Source organism: Trachurus trachurus (genome assembly GCF_905171665.1).
Source record: "Trachurus trachurus genome assembly, chromosome: 16".
In the NCBI taxonomy this organism is placed as follows: domain Eukaryota; kingdom Metazoa; phylum Chordata; class Actinopteri; order Carangiformes; family Carangidae; genus Trachurus; species Trachurus trachurus.
In genome coordinates this window covers 21,374,174-21,390,572 of record NC_139902.1, presented here as the reverse complement: position 1 = coordinate 21,390,572, position 16,399 = coordinate 21,374,174, and the positions used below count along the sequence as shown (strand labels likewise).

The 16,399-nt window shown below is 40.1% G+C and overlaps 1 protein-coding gene across 1 annotated transcript in view; it reads left to right on the top strand.

Annotated features, from left to right (window-relative positions):
- The window catches only part of LOC310999374 (CUB and sushi domain-containing protein 3-like), a gene marked incomplete at both ends in the record, with an annotated part of 211,290 nt that overhangs the window by 111,842 nt on the left and 83,049 nt on the right, over positions 1–16,399 (top strand). Inside the window, 5 exons of the mRNA XM_083989775.1 lie at positions 8,426–8,539; positions 9,369–9,464; positions 9,841–10,044; positions 15,879–16,003; positions 16,192–16,288. Of these exons, the coding sequence (XP_083845901.1) occupies positions 8,426–8,539; positions 9,369–9,464; positions 9,841–10,044; positions 15,879–16,003; positions 16,192–16,288 (636 nt within the window). The remainder of the gene's footprint in view (positions 1–8,425; positions 8,540–9,368; positions 9,465–9,840; positions 10,045–15,878; positions 16,004–16,191; positions 16,289–16,399) is intronic.

Genomic DNA, 16,399 nt, shown 5'->3' with positions numbered 1-16,399 from the left:
TGACTAACCGAGAAAGTTGATCGGACAGTAATGAGTGAAAAAGTCAACACTTCTGGAGCCCTGTTGGTCCTTTATGTCAGCACAAACACTTTCGGTGAATCTTCTCACATGATATCCTGTTTTGTCCTTGCTTAGACAACGGTTTTTCAGTTCTTAGTAGCCTCAGCTGGCAAATATTCCTAGAGCTTGGTTTGTCTCACAGTGACAAGTGGGACACTGTGGATGTCATGAGGAATAGATTGTGAAGAACACTAAGATGTGATGACACCAAGGAGTAGACTCAACCAGAACCAGAGAAGGAATTCCTGCTTATGAATCAATTATTCTTACAAATTGACAAACCAGATGTAGCTTACAGTGGTGTGTGTGTGTGTGTGTGTGTGTGTGTGTGTGTGTGTGTGTGTGTGTGTGTGTGTGTGTGTGTGTGTGTGTGTGTGTGTGTGTGTGTGTGTGTGTGTGTGTGTGTGTGTGTGTGTGTGTGTGTGTGTGTGTGTGTGTGTGTGTGTGTGTGTGTGTGTGTGTGTGTGTGTGTGTGTGTGTGTGTGTGTGTGTGTATACACCACGGTAAACACATTCGGACCATATCCTCGCTTGTTTTTCTTTCATGTGTTAAGGGGGATAAAACTGTTACATAACCACACTTAAACATTTAGGTCTGATTTTGAATATGCCAGAAGAGAAAAGTGGTTATTTAATACCAGTACCTGCTGATGAGTCATATCTAACAAGTTGGCAGTCATCTAGCATGGGTGGGTGGTTAGTCACTTGGGTGGGTAGTTAATAATTAATATTTTCATCTGAGGCACATACACTGTACAGTTTGCAGTTTTGTTTTTAAGGCAGTAGACTGATGAATAGGTGTTTCTTACTCTATAACTTTTGCTCCCATAAAGCTGTAATGTGAGGTTTTATGTACTATTATGTAATAATAGCTAGTCACCCTGTTATGTGCTACATAAAGTAAACTAAATTGACCTCGCTCTCTGTAGTAAGTCGGACTTGTTTGTCTGTCGCCTATATAAAATATACTGTATGAATATGTCTCCTTACAAAGCGACAAAGATTAACTCCAGTCCAGGAGCAGATCATTTTATTCAGGTTAAATGGCTAAGGAGAAAAAGAGGTAACTTCCTCAAGCATTGCAGTGTTGTGCAGTTCAAAAATGGCCACAAACAATTACACTCAAGCCTCTCTAAACAGCAATATAAAGGCTTAGAGACACATTCATTTGTAGATGCTGATAAGCAGTTTTACATAATGAAGATCAACATTTTGTATACAGAAAGAATCAGAAACTCCTCCATAAACCTCTACTGTACAGTATATGTATGAGCACATGGTATACACAAAGCAGTCTCACCCTTACATTGCTGAATGTGTTGCCTAGCTGACATGCGTGAGTGTTATCACAAGATATCAACGACACTCGACACACAAGCAATCCAGCAGACCATGCTCATTCATTCAGTAGGAGGAAGATCAAATAGCAGAGGGAGGAGAGTTGGAGACTGAAAGAGCCTATCTAAGATTATGACATTTCTCTTCCCTGCTGTATTGCGATGATCCTATCTGCAGTACATGCCCTTGTTTTTGACGGGGGAAGGACTCCATCCCAAAAGCCGAGATGATAAAGTAACCAGATGAAAACTGAAAAGTGCAGCCAAAGTTTATACTAGCTGTGCTGTAGCATTAAGACAATCAGACATGTTGTCTGTTCTCAAGCATCTTCTGATCTTGTGTTCTCTTTAAAACGGCGCCGTTGCAATTTGCTTCAACATCGTCTGGTATTTCTTAGCCCTTTTCATCAAATTGAGAGCCAAACTCAAGATCCACTCTTCAAGGCGGATAAGACATATTCTCATCAGATTTCAGTCGTATATTGACATAAATCAGCCCAGAATATGAAATTTGCTATCAAAGGCATACTCTCCCCAAACTGCTATTGTCCATTATATTACAGTACCAACCTTTACATGCATAAAACCCAAGAACTATCAGTATTGCTGAAAAACATATCCATAGTTCTTCCCCATTAGGTTTAAGGTGACATCGTGCACAGTCCACAGTTCTCTTTGGTCAAGCTTCAGTACACGTCCTCATTGTAAAACATCCTGGGATCCAACTTAATTTCATTTCTCCTCTGATGCCTTGCCCTGTGATTATCAAAATCTCCCCATTACTAACGAAGAAGCTATACTGTAGGTCACATGGACAAGCTGGAAAGCAAATAGCAAAAACACATACTGTAATAAAGTGTTGGGGGTGTGGCTCTGCACACTCTGGACAAATTAAGGATGTCTCTACTACAACTTCTGCATTGTGAGGTTAGGTACTCCCTGCAGCTCAACCCTGACCCCTCATCCGTGCTGCTGAAAAATACCCCCACAGCATGTTGCTGCCCCCACCATGCTTCACTGCTGAGATGGTGTGGGGTAGGTGATGATCAAACTAGGGACTCCGTTTTTTACTGCTGAGAGTGCTGAGGTTTTTTCTTGGCTTTTTTTCTTGCACACCCCAAGTGGCTTTCACTTGTGTTTCACTGAGGAATGTCTTCTGTTTGGCCGCTCTGCCATGAAGCCCAAATCAGTGGAGTGCTGCAGTGATGTTTGTTCTTCTGGAAGTTTCTCCACACAGACTCCTTGTATCTTGTGGGAGCTCTCAATGCAGCAGAATTATTTGTAGCCTTCCCCAGATCTGTGCCTTGACTTTTGTCTCTGATCTCCACAGGTAGTTTCTTCCTCCCCATGGCTTGGTTTTCGCTCTGATACGCATTGTCAGTGTCAGATCTTACGTAGATAGGCGTATGTGTGCGTGTGTGCGTGTGCGCGTGCCTTTCCAAATCATACTCAATCAAGTGAAGCAAAGACTCCGATCAAGAGGTAGAAACATGTTAAATATGATTAAGAGAAATGGAAGGAAAATGATCTGATTTTCAAGTGTCATAACAGAGGCTCTGAATACTTATGTGACATTTCTACTTCTCTTTTTGAATTAACAAAATAATCAAAAAATGCTCTTTTCATTTTGTTAGAAGTGGTATTGAGTGTATATTAATGAAAGAAGATGAGGGGCAATTTCAGCACAAGAAATACAAGACAACAAGTGAAAAGGCGTCTGAATACACTGTGTTTTTGACAGTTCTGTCTGTCCGTGAACATTTATGTTATAATCAGCAAACCAAATGCAAACAGTTTTAGTTTAATAAAGGACAGGGAGACAGTACCAGCCAAGAAAGTTGAAAAACTGAGTCTACCGCTGAGTTTCTCAACTTTCTTTGCCCCATCTTCTTTGAATCATCTTGCTAGGTACACACAGTACAGGTAGTTTGTTGTAGTATAGTGGTGTGGAGATGTCTTCTGAACACACATTGCTCCCCTTAATTCCACCTGAGAACTATTCAGACACCTCGACATACCTGGGCATTGTTACTGACCAGGTGCATCAATTCATTGCCACAGTCTACACTTTTTCAGACGGATACTTCCAGGAGGATAACAAGCCTTGTCACAAAGCACCCCTCATCTTAAAATGGCTCCAGGAACATGACAGTGATTTTAATTTACTTCACTACCCCGCACTTTCTCCAGGTCCCAGCCCAATAGAGCACCTTTGAAATGTGTTGGCAAGGCCCGTTCACAGTGTGAGTGAACTGGCAAATATATGCAGGAACTGTGTGTATTGAGTCAGAATGAACCCAAGGAGTAGCAACCATCACTGTGTTCAATCCTCTTGAAGCAATTTTCGCTGTTTTGAATTGAACGTCTTATGAAACTCTTGCTAGACATATCTCGTAAAGTTAATTTCAAAGAGTTACCTGCATAATAAAGTCTACGAATACTCGGATGACACAGCTATTGTGACATGTATCAGGAACTGGCAGGAAGAGGAATACAGGGATCCGACAGTGGCCTTGAGTGAATGTAGCAGCAAGAACTGTCTCCTTCTGAACAACTCCAAGACTAGGGATGGCCGTCGACAGGTCAAGGTCCAACCTCCTGCACATGTATAAATACCAAGGTGAGCAGCTGGACAGTAAACTGGACTGGTCTGTGAACACAGATGCCATCTACTGAAAAGGGGCGGAGCTGGCTCATTTTTCTCAGGAGGCTCTGGTCCTTTGCCATCTGGAGTGAAATCTCACACAAGTTTTATCAAGTGGTCGTGGCCAGTGTCCTTTTTTATGGCGCAGTCTGTTGGAGGCAACACAAACCGCCCCCTCCGCAACATTTCAGCAGGTGAGAGAAGCAACAAGACCTGAGGTCAGCGTCTCATCTCGCTGCGCTGCAGGACTGAGAGGTTCAGGAGATCCTTCATTCCCGCCACCATCAGCCTGTTAACACTGCAACCAAAGGAAATGGCTTATGACCTGGTCAACTGAACTCTGATTGTTTATTTTTAGCTGTTATTGTTACTGGTAATAGGCTGGTGGACACCTAGGAAAAAACTAAAGTAACTATCTATCTATATTATTATGCTGTGCTCATCTCATCCCTTCGTTTTCTGTAAATGACTCTAATGTATAAGCACCTAGACTTGATTGCTTTAATCACGTGTTTAATTTAAACTGTCCCCTGAATCCATTTAATGTCTAGCAAGAACCACAAAGGACAGTAGAAACCATCACACCCTCTTGTCACATTCTGGAAATTAGATTGCCATCACACGAGAAATAGGATCAACCTATAATAGTATTTTTGCATTATCATTGCCCAACAGGCATGGTGATGTGAAATGCATGAATGTGCTAATATCATGAAACTCGATACCTAAAGAGGTCTTGTGGTTTAAGTGACTTAACAGCTTTGAGATAATTCAAGGTGAAGATGTGGGCATTAAAATGTTGTCCATTGTCCAAGAGCCTTGCATCACACACCCATGACTTGGCCCAGAGGACGAAAGATTCATCATAGTCCCGCATATATTAGCGTAACAAGTTTGCAATGATTTATTGACTTAAAATCTGGATGTGATTACAGCAAAGGAGCAGATTGGAGTCATGCATGGCTGGTTTTGGATTAGAGGCATAAATGAGCGACACTGTACTTGTGAGAGTATGTATGCATGTGTTTGTGTGTGTGTATGTGTGTTTGTGTGTGCGCGTGTGCGTGTGTGTGAGCATTCACAAAGGGGGAGTGCAGCCTGTTCAACAAAGCACGGTGTTGGTATGCTAATACCACAGCAGGGAGCTTTTCCTGAGGGTGAAATCATCTCTTATTCAGGCTCTGGTTCAGCCATAGGCATCCTCACTCCTCAACAGATAAAGAAACAGGTCTGCCTGTGATGCCTTGTGTAAGTACACACATTTTGTGTATATAAGTGTGTGTGTGTGTGTATATAAGTGTGTGTGTGTGTGTGTGTGTGTGTGTGCATTTTACATTTTTTTTTTGCTTTGTCAGAGTTTTCAGGGCTGGTGTTTGTCATTGACTACTTTTTGTATTTGGTCTATTTTGTCACATAGAGAAAATAGCAAGGTGCCCGTCTTATAAAAACATAAACTTTCTTACATCCATCTCCACAGTTCCTCCTTCCTGTTTACTCCATGTCTTCAGCGCTGTCATTTGACCAGTTGTTTGGCAGTTGGTGCAAACAATCATCTCTTGGTACTCGAGGTGCACCATTGCCTCCTAGGGGACATTTAGTCTCTCGCTTTAGTTTTGTACTCTCTCTTTCATTCTCACACTCTTGTGTCGTCGTTGGTTATATGGTGAGTTAAACAGTGTAGTAGTGCTGTACTGCGAGAATACATGCCAGAGGAGATTCGTACTGCTACAAAGTGAAGATGACAGGAAGCTGCTCCATAATTCATAGCCAGAAGGACAAACATATGCTGCCATTTTTACCTTCAGCAATTGCCTTTATTTGCCAGTATTTATTTATTTTTTTACACCTTTTCAGGTGGGTCTTGTGTGTATTTTGCCTGAAGGCATGTGGATGTTGCTAACGCATTGGTGAAAGCTATTACTGGGCAAAAACAGCCTTTACTTGCTTTTTATTTAGCTGTTTCAGCTATTTGAAGTCTGCTCCTCACAGCATGGCCCAATTACAGTTAACCTGCATGTCTGTGTAGCCGGTTAGTGAGCCACTCTCCATAGTTTTAAAGCCTGTTACTGCAATTCTGGGTGTGTTGAACTATGGTGTGCGCAAGACAAGTTCACAGCAGCCCTAACAAGGTCAATTCACGCTTGACTTTAAATGAGTTTCCTCATGCAGCAAAGTGACCACTTGTGATTAGGTCTTACTTATTTGTGTGTCTTGTGTGTCACCGTGAATCATTGCACTGTGCACAGCTGTGGACTTCACTGGCAGAGGACACAAGTTGATGTGTGTACTGAGTGATTAGATCTCAAATGCCTCGGCCTGCACCATACAAGGAACATTTTCAGCATTGGTCAACACTGTGATGCCAATATGATAAATAAACAAAATATTGACGTGTGCACATACAGGTTTGCTGAGGGAAGCTGAATGAAGAACACAGACAAAGGTCACAATTCCATCTATCATTATTTGATCATCTCCTCCTTCCTTCTGCTTCAGGCAACACTGCTGGAAAGGGCGGGTTATTAGCCATATATTGTGATCATAATCAGAGATGGGTGTTAATTCCAGGTCAACACAAACCACTTTGCGTTTGCCTGAGATGAGGGGGAAAAAAACAACTACTCAATTAAAAAAAAAAAAAAAAACCAAAAAAACAGTTGCTGTAATGCATCCATTTCCGTCAGACAGAAGAGTAACGAGCGAAGCAGATGAGAGCAAAACAGATAAAAGAGCATAAAGAATATGTAACTCTCACAAGATGCATGTGCACCAGAGGGCAAGGCTGAGGCTGTAATCTTACCATTGGTTATGAACATACAATATCTTCATGCCCACAGATAATGCACAGCTGCACAAACACAGACACACAAGTATTGTCCAGTCAGCCATTTCTGTTCATATGTCCATTCATTTGGTTGGAGAAAGATCATATTATTTTCATGGTGGTGTACACATTGATATAATCAGGAAAGCTTAATTGGAAATATTCATTGAGGCCGTTTAAATAATTCTCTGCTCATTATCATAGCTTTTTATTCATTTTTCCCATTGCTTTTTAGATTTAGTTATTTCTTTTATGAGAAAACAAGGATGATCTCGCATCAATACATTAAATAAAGGTTGTTGAATTACAGATGTTGTCTTATAGGCAGTTCATAAAGTGTACTGTAACACTGTCAATTCAGGTGCAGAGTGGACCTTATTTATATATTGACTTTTAAGGAATATTTATTGTTTATCATTTACTTGTGTCATCTACTCAACTCAGTTTTATTCATATAATGCCAGTTCATGTAAGAAATTATCTCAAGGCACTTTACAAATCATTATACAGTGGTATTTACTGAGACCCAAAAGTTCTCTGTAAATATGAACACACATGGCAACAGTGGTGGGGAAAATCTAAACAATTGGTTGTTTGTGACAATCTAAAGTAGTCTTCATTCTAAAAAATAATACTGTACAGGCACAGTTAACAGATTATTGAACTGGTAAACTTGCAGAGCTGGGTGACACAGTGACATTTTTAAATTGCCCCTTGGGGACAAATAAAGTGTTTGATTGATTGATAGGGGAACAATGTCTTGATGAAAGAGCTTTACTTAAGGAGTTTAAACAATCAAAATCATCATTAAAGCTAACGAGCCCAAATGAAGGTTAAATTTGAACCAACATGTGCATTTTCCCCCCATTTAACATCTTTAATCAGATTCATGCTTTTTTTCTGTTAGCAAAAAGAATAAAAAAATAGCACTGGTTTTACAGACTTGGACAAATAATAAAACAAATTGTCAGTATCAAAGCATACCCAAGCACCTGTACATGTTATTTTCATATTTCATCTCTAACAATTGTTCTAGCAATTGTTCTCATGTTTCATTCCCAAGGCACGAAACACGCTGACATCAACCAGCAAGACTGGCATATCTGTGCAGAGCAATTCTCGACAAGAATGGAAAAAATAGATGAAGCTAAAGCTCACCTTGCCTCATCTTGTCCTCAGATTCTCTCACTGACTCACACACACAAAGAGAGGGTTCGCAGCAACAAAATAAATTCATATAACATTGCTGTTTTTCTCTTTTGTTGTTGAGGATTTTTCATCACTGTAGCATCACAAATCTTTTGTAACAGGTGTCAGTGTGCAGAATTATCTATCGGCAATAAAAGGATCTCAAATACACAGTAAAGTGTTGCTCCTTACCTGAAATGGTATTGTATTGTGTTGGTGCTAGCGCTTTAATTGATTCAATGTATGTCCAATAGGGAAAATATGGATAAAAGTCCAGTGAATGGGCTAAATGCTAAATAAAAACCCCACCGTACTGTATGTTTTGATCTAATTTCCTCTGTTCTTTGTTCTCTACCTCTCTGTTTTTTGCAGTGCTGTTTGGTCAGTTTGTGGTTTTCCAGACTTTGACCAGTGACGTTGTTGAGATCTATGACGGATCTTCTACAGATGCACCCCTTCTCTCTTCCATATATGGATCACACTCAGGTAAAAAAAAGAAAGAAAAAAGAACAAAAAAGGCGAAGAAGCACAAAACAAAACTCTGCAGCGCTTAAGCCTCCTGTTTTATTTTATCTGTGTTACTAGCTCACAGGTATGAGTAGTTTTGTCTCGCACAACATTTTGCACTGGAGGCAAGATGTTGCTTTCCTCTCTCAACTCAGCTCATCCCAAATAGTTTTTTTTTTTTTAATACGAATTACAAGTCTGAAGCCAGAGCAGTTTTATTGCTGCAACATATACGGATTCGCCCCTTCTTTCATTTCTGTAATGATGATAATGAGGCACAATGATGATACATAATACATTTTAATTACATTGAGATAAACTCCTAAGATCCCAATTAAAATAACAAAAATGCAAACCAGCTGTTGTAACACACACACTCACACCCACACATTACGGGATCCCTGGACTCTTGCATACACCTTGACTTTTACTTTTATTTATACGTATGATGCTTCTTTTTAATGTATGATTTGTTTAAGTATGATATGTGTTGAGTGGGATTGTGATGATTCCGCAAGGACAATAAAGGTCTTTTAAGTTTTAAGTTAAGTTAAATTGTTGTCACACTCTACTTGATAAGACATTAGCACAATGTTAAAACAGGATTTACTGTATATCAGGTTACACTGAAAGTTTTAGGACACAAGCAACTGCAAGGTTCAGACAAAAGCATAAAGTAAGGGCATTTTTATGTTTTATGTTCATAATTGGCCAGTTTTCAGTTTCCTTGTTTATATGTTATTTCTGGACATTTGTAAACTGATTCATCTATAACAATTTGGATAATGTTCCCTTTTGTATAATTTAGGCGAGACACTTCCTTTAAGCTCGGGAAACAAGATAACACTCAAGTTTACCACAAATGGAACAGACACAGCAAAAGGATTTCACTTTGTTTACCAAGGTAAGGATGCTTTTTCTTATATGGTTCAAGAATTTGAAGTGGAAATCTATTAGGTGCATATGATTCCAATGAAAAAAACTTATTTTGGCCCTGCACTCATCACATGAAGGGCTGTTCAGCAGAGTGCAATTGGCTGCAGCTGGGCATAGCTGTGCAGAGCTGGATGATGTGGACTCAAAGAGCCTATCATGGCAGAGCAGATGAGAGTGACTAATGACGTGCGAGGAGATTCACAAGGGCTTTACCATTTCTCTCTGCCTCCTTTGTCTTGCCATCTCTCTTCTCCCTGTTGCCTTTCTGACTACCACACCCACACACTGCTCTTTGTCTTTGTATTTCTTCCTCTCATGCTCGCTTCCTCCCCTTTTATCCCCAGCTGTCCCCCGGACAAGTGCCACTCAGTGTAGCTCGGTCCCTGAGCCCCGGTTTGGGAAGCGGATAGGGAATGACTTTGGAATCGGCATGGTGGTACTGTTTGAATGCAGTCCAGGTTACACACTGCATGGCTCCAATGCCATCAGGTGTGAGGCTGTGCCCAATGCCCTGGCCCAGTGGAACGGCACTGTGCCCACATGTGTTGGTAAGCATCTTCATCCTCCTACCCTCCCAGACTCAACACATGTACACACTCAGAAATCCAAAAAGATGGAGCAGGTGCACAGAAGTGGTTAATGTCTGTTTTTCCTAGTCATTACGTAATGTACCTAATGTCTCCCATACATTGCAATGCATCTGCCTATCTTTGGTATTGATAGTTCAGACAGGTAGAAAGAGGCAAGGACAAACAGAACAATAAAGTGCCTCATATTTTTCACCTTGACAAGGGATTTCAATGTCCGTGTCTTGAACTAATGGAAGAATAAATAGCAATTCAAAGAATATGTCCCAACAGTGTTGCTGATGGGACAAGATTTTTGTGAAACTTTTTCACATCTCTAACACAGCCAGTATACCAATACCATATACCAATAGACGGCAACATGTAAATTGTGTTAAAAATATGTAAATTGAGGTGTAAAAAAACATTACAAACACCATAATGATTTATGGATGTTATATTATAATGCAGGTTTGAAGTACACTATACAATCTTCAGTACCCTGAAATAAAGACCGGTTTAGTGGAGCTAAGCATCATACTTAATACTTTGCAAGGTTAAAGCAGCTATAGGTATAATTGATATTTTTGTAACTAGTATATCAAGGAGTTTCTTGTACTGATGAACCTTCAGAGTTATTACCCGGATCCGCTCTCCTCAGCTTTATGGAGCTTTATATCGAGTTTCAGCTCATTGCTTAGCTGTCCAGCTGCAACTTTATTGTTCTGGTTCACTCTCACTGCCCTTATTGCGTTTTTTTTACAGTGCAGCAGACAGCTGCTGATTTCAGTGGAAAAGCTCTAAAAATTCACTGTGCACTACTTTCTCAGTACTAAACAGACAGACACAGTTAGCCACCACCGTAGCTAGTGGACATGGAGCAGCATACTAAACAACTAGAAATTTCCCACCCGAACTAGTACAGATCAGATGGTGAACATTGGTCTTCCATTTACCAGGTGGCCAAAAATATGGCTCTGAATGATAATGTTGCTACAGAAGAGCTGGATGTTTAAATAGGCACCTGCCATATCAAGAGAAAATGTGATGATATGTTAATTTTGTGTTAGGAAGTGGCAGAAATGTGTTATTGCAGCTTGAAGGGGCCCAAATCACCAACACCCATTAATGGGAAGATTAGTCACAAACAAGCTCTCTGATTTTGAGACAAAATGTCATAATGCCTTCATACAGTAGCCGTTTACAACAGTCTATATTAATGGTAATGAAAAATTAATGAATGAAGTTAATAATTATCTCTTATAAACAAGGACGTCATTGGACATGTCACCATTTCATCACTGAAATTCAAATTTACTGAGCTAGGTGCAAGTCAAGTCACTGAACATTACTGTTGCTTTACTGCTTTAGCCTGACTTACCTGGTAAGATTTACTGTTGGATGAAAACAGCAATCATCCAACAAAATGATATCATTATATCATGCGGTTTCCTTTTTTTCCACATGAAATATTAACACCAAAATGACAGGTTGAACACGCAACAGTGTCTGTCTAATCTAAATGGTTCTGTGGCTAACATGCACCGAAACATGCACACATAAACATACCCTCATAAATATATATAGATATACACATACTACACATTTTTTACACATGAACAGATTTGCATATTTGCTTCGCATACATATAAACATGTAGAAGGGCACGCATGTTACAGTAGAAGGGCCTAACCAACACACCCACACGTTACCTTGGGAAGATAAAGACCCACAGATGAAGTATGGAGAAATCTACTGAAGTCAGGCCCCCTGTCAGCCAACAAATAGTCCCAGCCAGTGAGTGCTGGAGATTTCAAGCCAGGGTTCATCCAAGTTTACTGCCAAGTGGTAAGGGAATCGTGGTGGCACGCGCAGATCCATTTTAAACACAGTGATTTTTATCTGGAGATTGAATCTGGCTGCAGCATCTCCCCCAGCGGCTGTGTACTCGCCCAGAATAATGGATATAGTCTCATGGAAGCTTCAGCAAAAACACTATGCTCAATTACTCAAGCCCTCTTTATGGAATATGACGGTATCAGACACTACTCTCCGGTGAGGTACCTGTGTACCAGAGGACGCATTTGTCCAGCTGCGATTGACCTGACTCATCACACAACGTGTTTGGCTTTCAATTTCACAAACGCTAAGCTGCTGAATTGAGGATTTTATGATCAGTTGTGCAACGTTTTATCGTGATTTAATTAGCTTCGCCTGACTGGACGAATAATGTTTGGGTGGCCTCTGTTGAATTTTCTGCCGAATAGTTGACTTGAATAAATATATGTATTTTGTTGTTTTTCAGACAGAGTTTGACTTTAAGTACTTTGCAGTGAGCTTTAAGAGATTAAAGTAATGCAGCTGACTTCATTTTTCAGTGTTTAGACTTCTCACCAGTAGATGGGAGAGATTAACAGTACAATAACAGTAAAAGTAAATACTGATTAGATGCCAACAAATTTCTCTTGTTTTGCTTTCTGCACAACTGAAATAGCTTTGGAATTTCACATATAAACTAAATCAGTTCTGATTGCAAAAACATCATCATTGCCCAGTATTACATAAGCCCACAGATTGTTATGATTCATACTCAGTATGTCCACACCATGGGTTTCACTGTTGGCCTAAAGATTTTTTGAAGGTGTCACCAAGTGAACAGTGTCGCACTGAGCTTGTTTCCCAACAGTGGATCCTTGTTTTCAAATAGCCTCCCAAGACCAATTACAGTGTCCCAGTCCAGACCTGTGTAGTAAAACCAGGCCAGAGGAGCTCTCTGGAGCAAGATGAGCTACGCATGAGGTCATGCTATTTTAGGGAGTTTTCTTGGAAGTTTCTGAATTGAAATTGGAAATTACTGCCAGTTTGAGTAACAGTGTATTTAAGACTTGTTTTTCTATCAAGAAAGTAAACATCAGAAATCTCAGCAACATATTTAATCAGTATTTTAAAAGAAATCTCACCAGCCTCCAAAAATGACTGCATACAAAAAGCAAAAAGCAATCTCTGTTTTGTAAATGTTTTTCAGTGATTATACTGGGATGCCGTTCCATTTCGCCCACTATATCATCCATAATAACCTTAACCCACTGACTAATATGGGCTATTTCTTTTAGCTTCCAAAAGCACAATTTGGCCCTGAATATGGGAGCAACAGCATTTCCCCCACATCCAACTCCAATTATGCTGCCCCACATAATTTTGAGAGAGCGGGCTTTGCCATAGTTGTCTTCATAGTGGTTCATGAAGCAAACTAACCTTGATAAATTGGCAAGGCTGTCAGCTTTGTCAGAGTGACAAGTTAAACTACTCCTACCTACACTACTTATAGTTGAGAGAAAGGTGAGATGCTGCAGTATAGCAAAGATATCACATTGTTACATTTTGGTGAATAACATGATCATCAGTCAGATAACAAAAGCAGTTTTTGATGTCAATCACATGTCAATGTGAAATGCCAATGTAAACTGTCCCAGGTTTATCAAATGTATATATCTTGCAAACAGTATGATGAGCCACTGAAGAATATACAATTTAATCATTACAATGAATAAGTTCATTTTATGTGATACACTCTTGTTGTGGACAGATTTTTTAAAATGTATTTCTTGATTAAAACACCTTTAATTAGAAGTCACTGCTCCCTGCATCTCAGATGAGGAAAAATGGTGTCTCATAACGTGTGTGGTCCCCACACTTGTCTTCCAGCGGTAACTCTGACATATGAGCCTGCCACAGATTGAGATGGGTGGGGAGCATTCATGCTTTTATGAGTGTCATGATTTCTAATCTCGCTCGACCAATTACATTAACTGACAGCTCAGGGGACTCAAAGGAGCTGTTAAATTATGTTGAAATACTGGGTCTTTTCCCGGAACAGCCCTGTAGCTTGTTGTCTAATACTAGAAGAATATAAGTTTGTTATTCTTGGCATGTATTTCAGAAGTTTGTGTCAGAAGCAAAGTATAAAATTAGCAAAAGGAGCATCATTTTTTGTATAAGGTATGCACGTTTTTTTTTTAATCTCTCAGTTTTGTGTGAAAGGGATTTGAAGAGCCAGCCAGATTAAAGAAAAAAACAAGGTGCCTGATTACTCACCATATTATGTTGTGTATGCACAGCACCACATGACTGATTACTACAGATTTCCTAGACCTTGACCGTCATTTTTCATTTGCAGAGCAAAATTCATAAGAATTGCACAAGCTGTTCTCCTTCAGCCGTGATCCAGGAGTTGATCATTTTCAATACTGAATACTCGCGTGCTAGCTGAGGATGACATGACTGGTGTAGTGATTATAGGAAAGTGTGACTGCTCCTCTGTGTCATTGCTGTGAGGTAGAGAGACAGTAGAGACATAATTTTCTCTAATTTCGTAGTTGGAATGAAAGGAACAGAAGTCACTTTGGCACAATTCTCCAAGCTTTTGTAGCAGGGTAGATGTCACCTCTAAAATACTGATAAGTTTGAAGTTTTGACAAGCTCAAAAAGCTCAAAGTGTATTCATTTTATTCTTCTTCTTGTCTTTCACATCAAACCCTCCGTTGTCTGATGGATATCTAAAATTGTGATTCTTATTGACCTGTACAGGTTAAACCATTGTCCTTGACGAATAATACAGTATCTGGCTCTGCATTGTGAGAACAGGACTCCTTCCTCTCTCCTCCTCTCTCCTCCTCTCTCCTCCTCTCTCAGTGACAGCTATAGGCTCTTGGTCCCCTAGTGTAGGAAAATGAATCCACGCAAATGCTAAGAATATCAGAGGCCTGAAAAGGCAGTTACTTGTTGGATATAAAAAAAGATAGAAAGTCTGTTGTTCCTGTAAACTGCAGTTAGGAAACAGCATCTGTCATTAATGTTGAAACAGAAGCCACGGCTTTACAGATGTCTGACAAACACATTCTAGCTTTTGACAGCAGAACAATAGAAGTCAGCAGAGCAAAGCGTCAATGAACAGCAAATACACGTCTGCATCAGACTTCTCTCATTGTGGAGATGTAAAAGACTTTTCTGGCTCTCTGCAGAAAGTCTTAACAGCCAAATAGGTCATGACATGTTTCTGTGTTAGCCAGCAGAACTTTGGAAATAGGAAAGACAAGAATTTAGGGTTGTGCTTTTGTCGAGAGTTACAATCCAAAGAACTGTAGTTTGCGAGGCTGGGTTACTACAATTCTTAATGGGCAAAATGTGGAGCCACACATTATGAAGCCAACTGCCAACTGGCACCTGTCTGAAAAGCAATAAAAAAAGGAGCTGTTACGTACAGTGCTTTTTTTCATTTAATTTTGTTCCTCCATATATCACAGCACCTGACATTGTCAGCACAAGAAAGGCCAGTGACTCCAATTCAGCATTCATCTGTGAGCTGAGAGGCTTGATAAACATGTTGCTTGTGGCACTCGTTGAAGGTGCACTACAGGGATACAGGCATTCACAGTTAAAAGATGTGATTTGTGTGGCCTGCAAGAGATAAAATTACATGTCAGGGTTGAATTGTTTACTGCGTACAGCAAACGTGTGCTGCAATATACTGTACTGTACAACTCTACTGTCAGTGATGTCATGTGGCTGTGGATGCATGTTCTAGTTAAAAACTTTAAAATTTATAGAGAGTCTTTAGAGTTGCCTCACATTTTGTGATTTATAGGGGATTTATAGTGAGTAGGATTTTGCTTTTAAATACTTAACAGTTTGCTGCTCTTTCAATGTGACGCCTGTCCACTTCTGGCTCTGCAGGTGTATCTGTGGACTTGTCATCTCTTGTCGTGACACTCCTTTTCTTTCTTTTTTTCTCTCTGTTTCTGATGTCCTTTGTCTAGTTCCCTGTGGTGGAGCGTTAACTGACCGCAGAGGCACTATCCTCTCTCCCGGATACCCAGAGCCGTACGCCAACTATCTCAACTGTGCCTGGAAAATCTCAGTTCCCGAGGGAGCTGGCATCCAAGTGAGATGCAAACCTAGTACTATCATGTTTGATGAGAGATAAAACAGTTCCTCTGGTGGATTACATTTTTACATATAGTATAATATTAATTATACATACATTGAAGTAATTTTTCTGATGTTTTTTTTTCTTTTTCTTTTGTATTTTCTGTATTTTTCATGTTCTCTCCTCTCTCTCAAATCTTTCAGATTCAAGTTGTGACCTTCGCCACTGAGCACAACTGGGACTCGCTGGATTTTTTTGATGGGGTTGATGGCAATGCTCCAAGGCTCGGTAGCTACTCAGGTAAATCTGATACAACTGAATTTTAGTTTTGAGCTCCCTCTTGAATTTCAGTCAAACATCACAGGGCCCCCAGCAGCAGACAGACGTGGTAATGGAACAGATGACATTTGG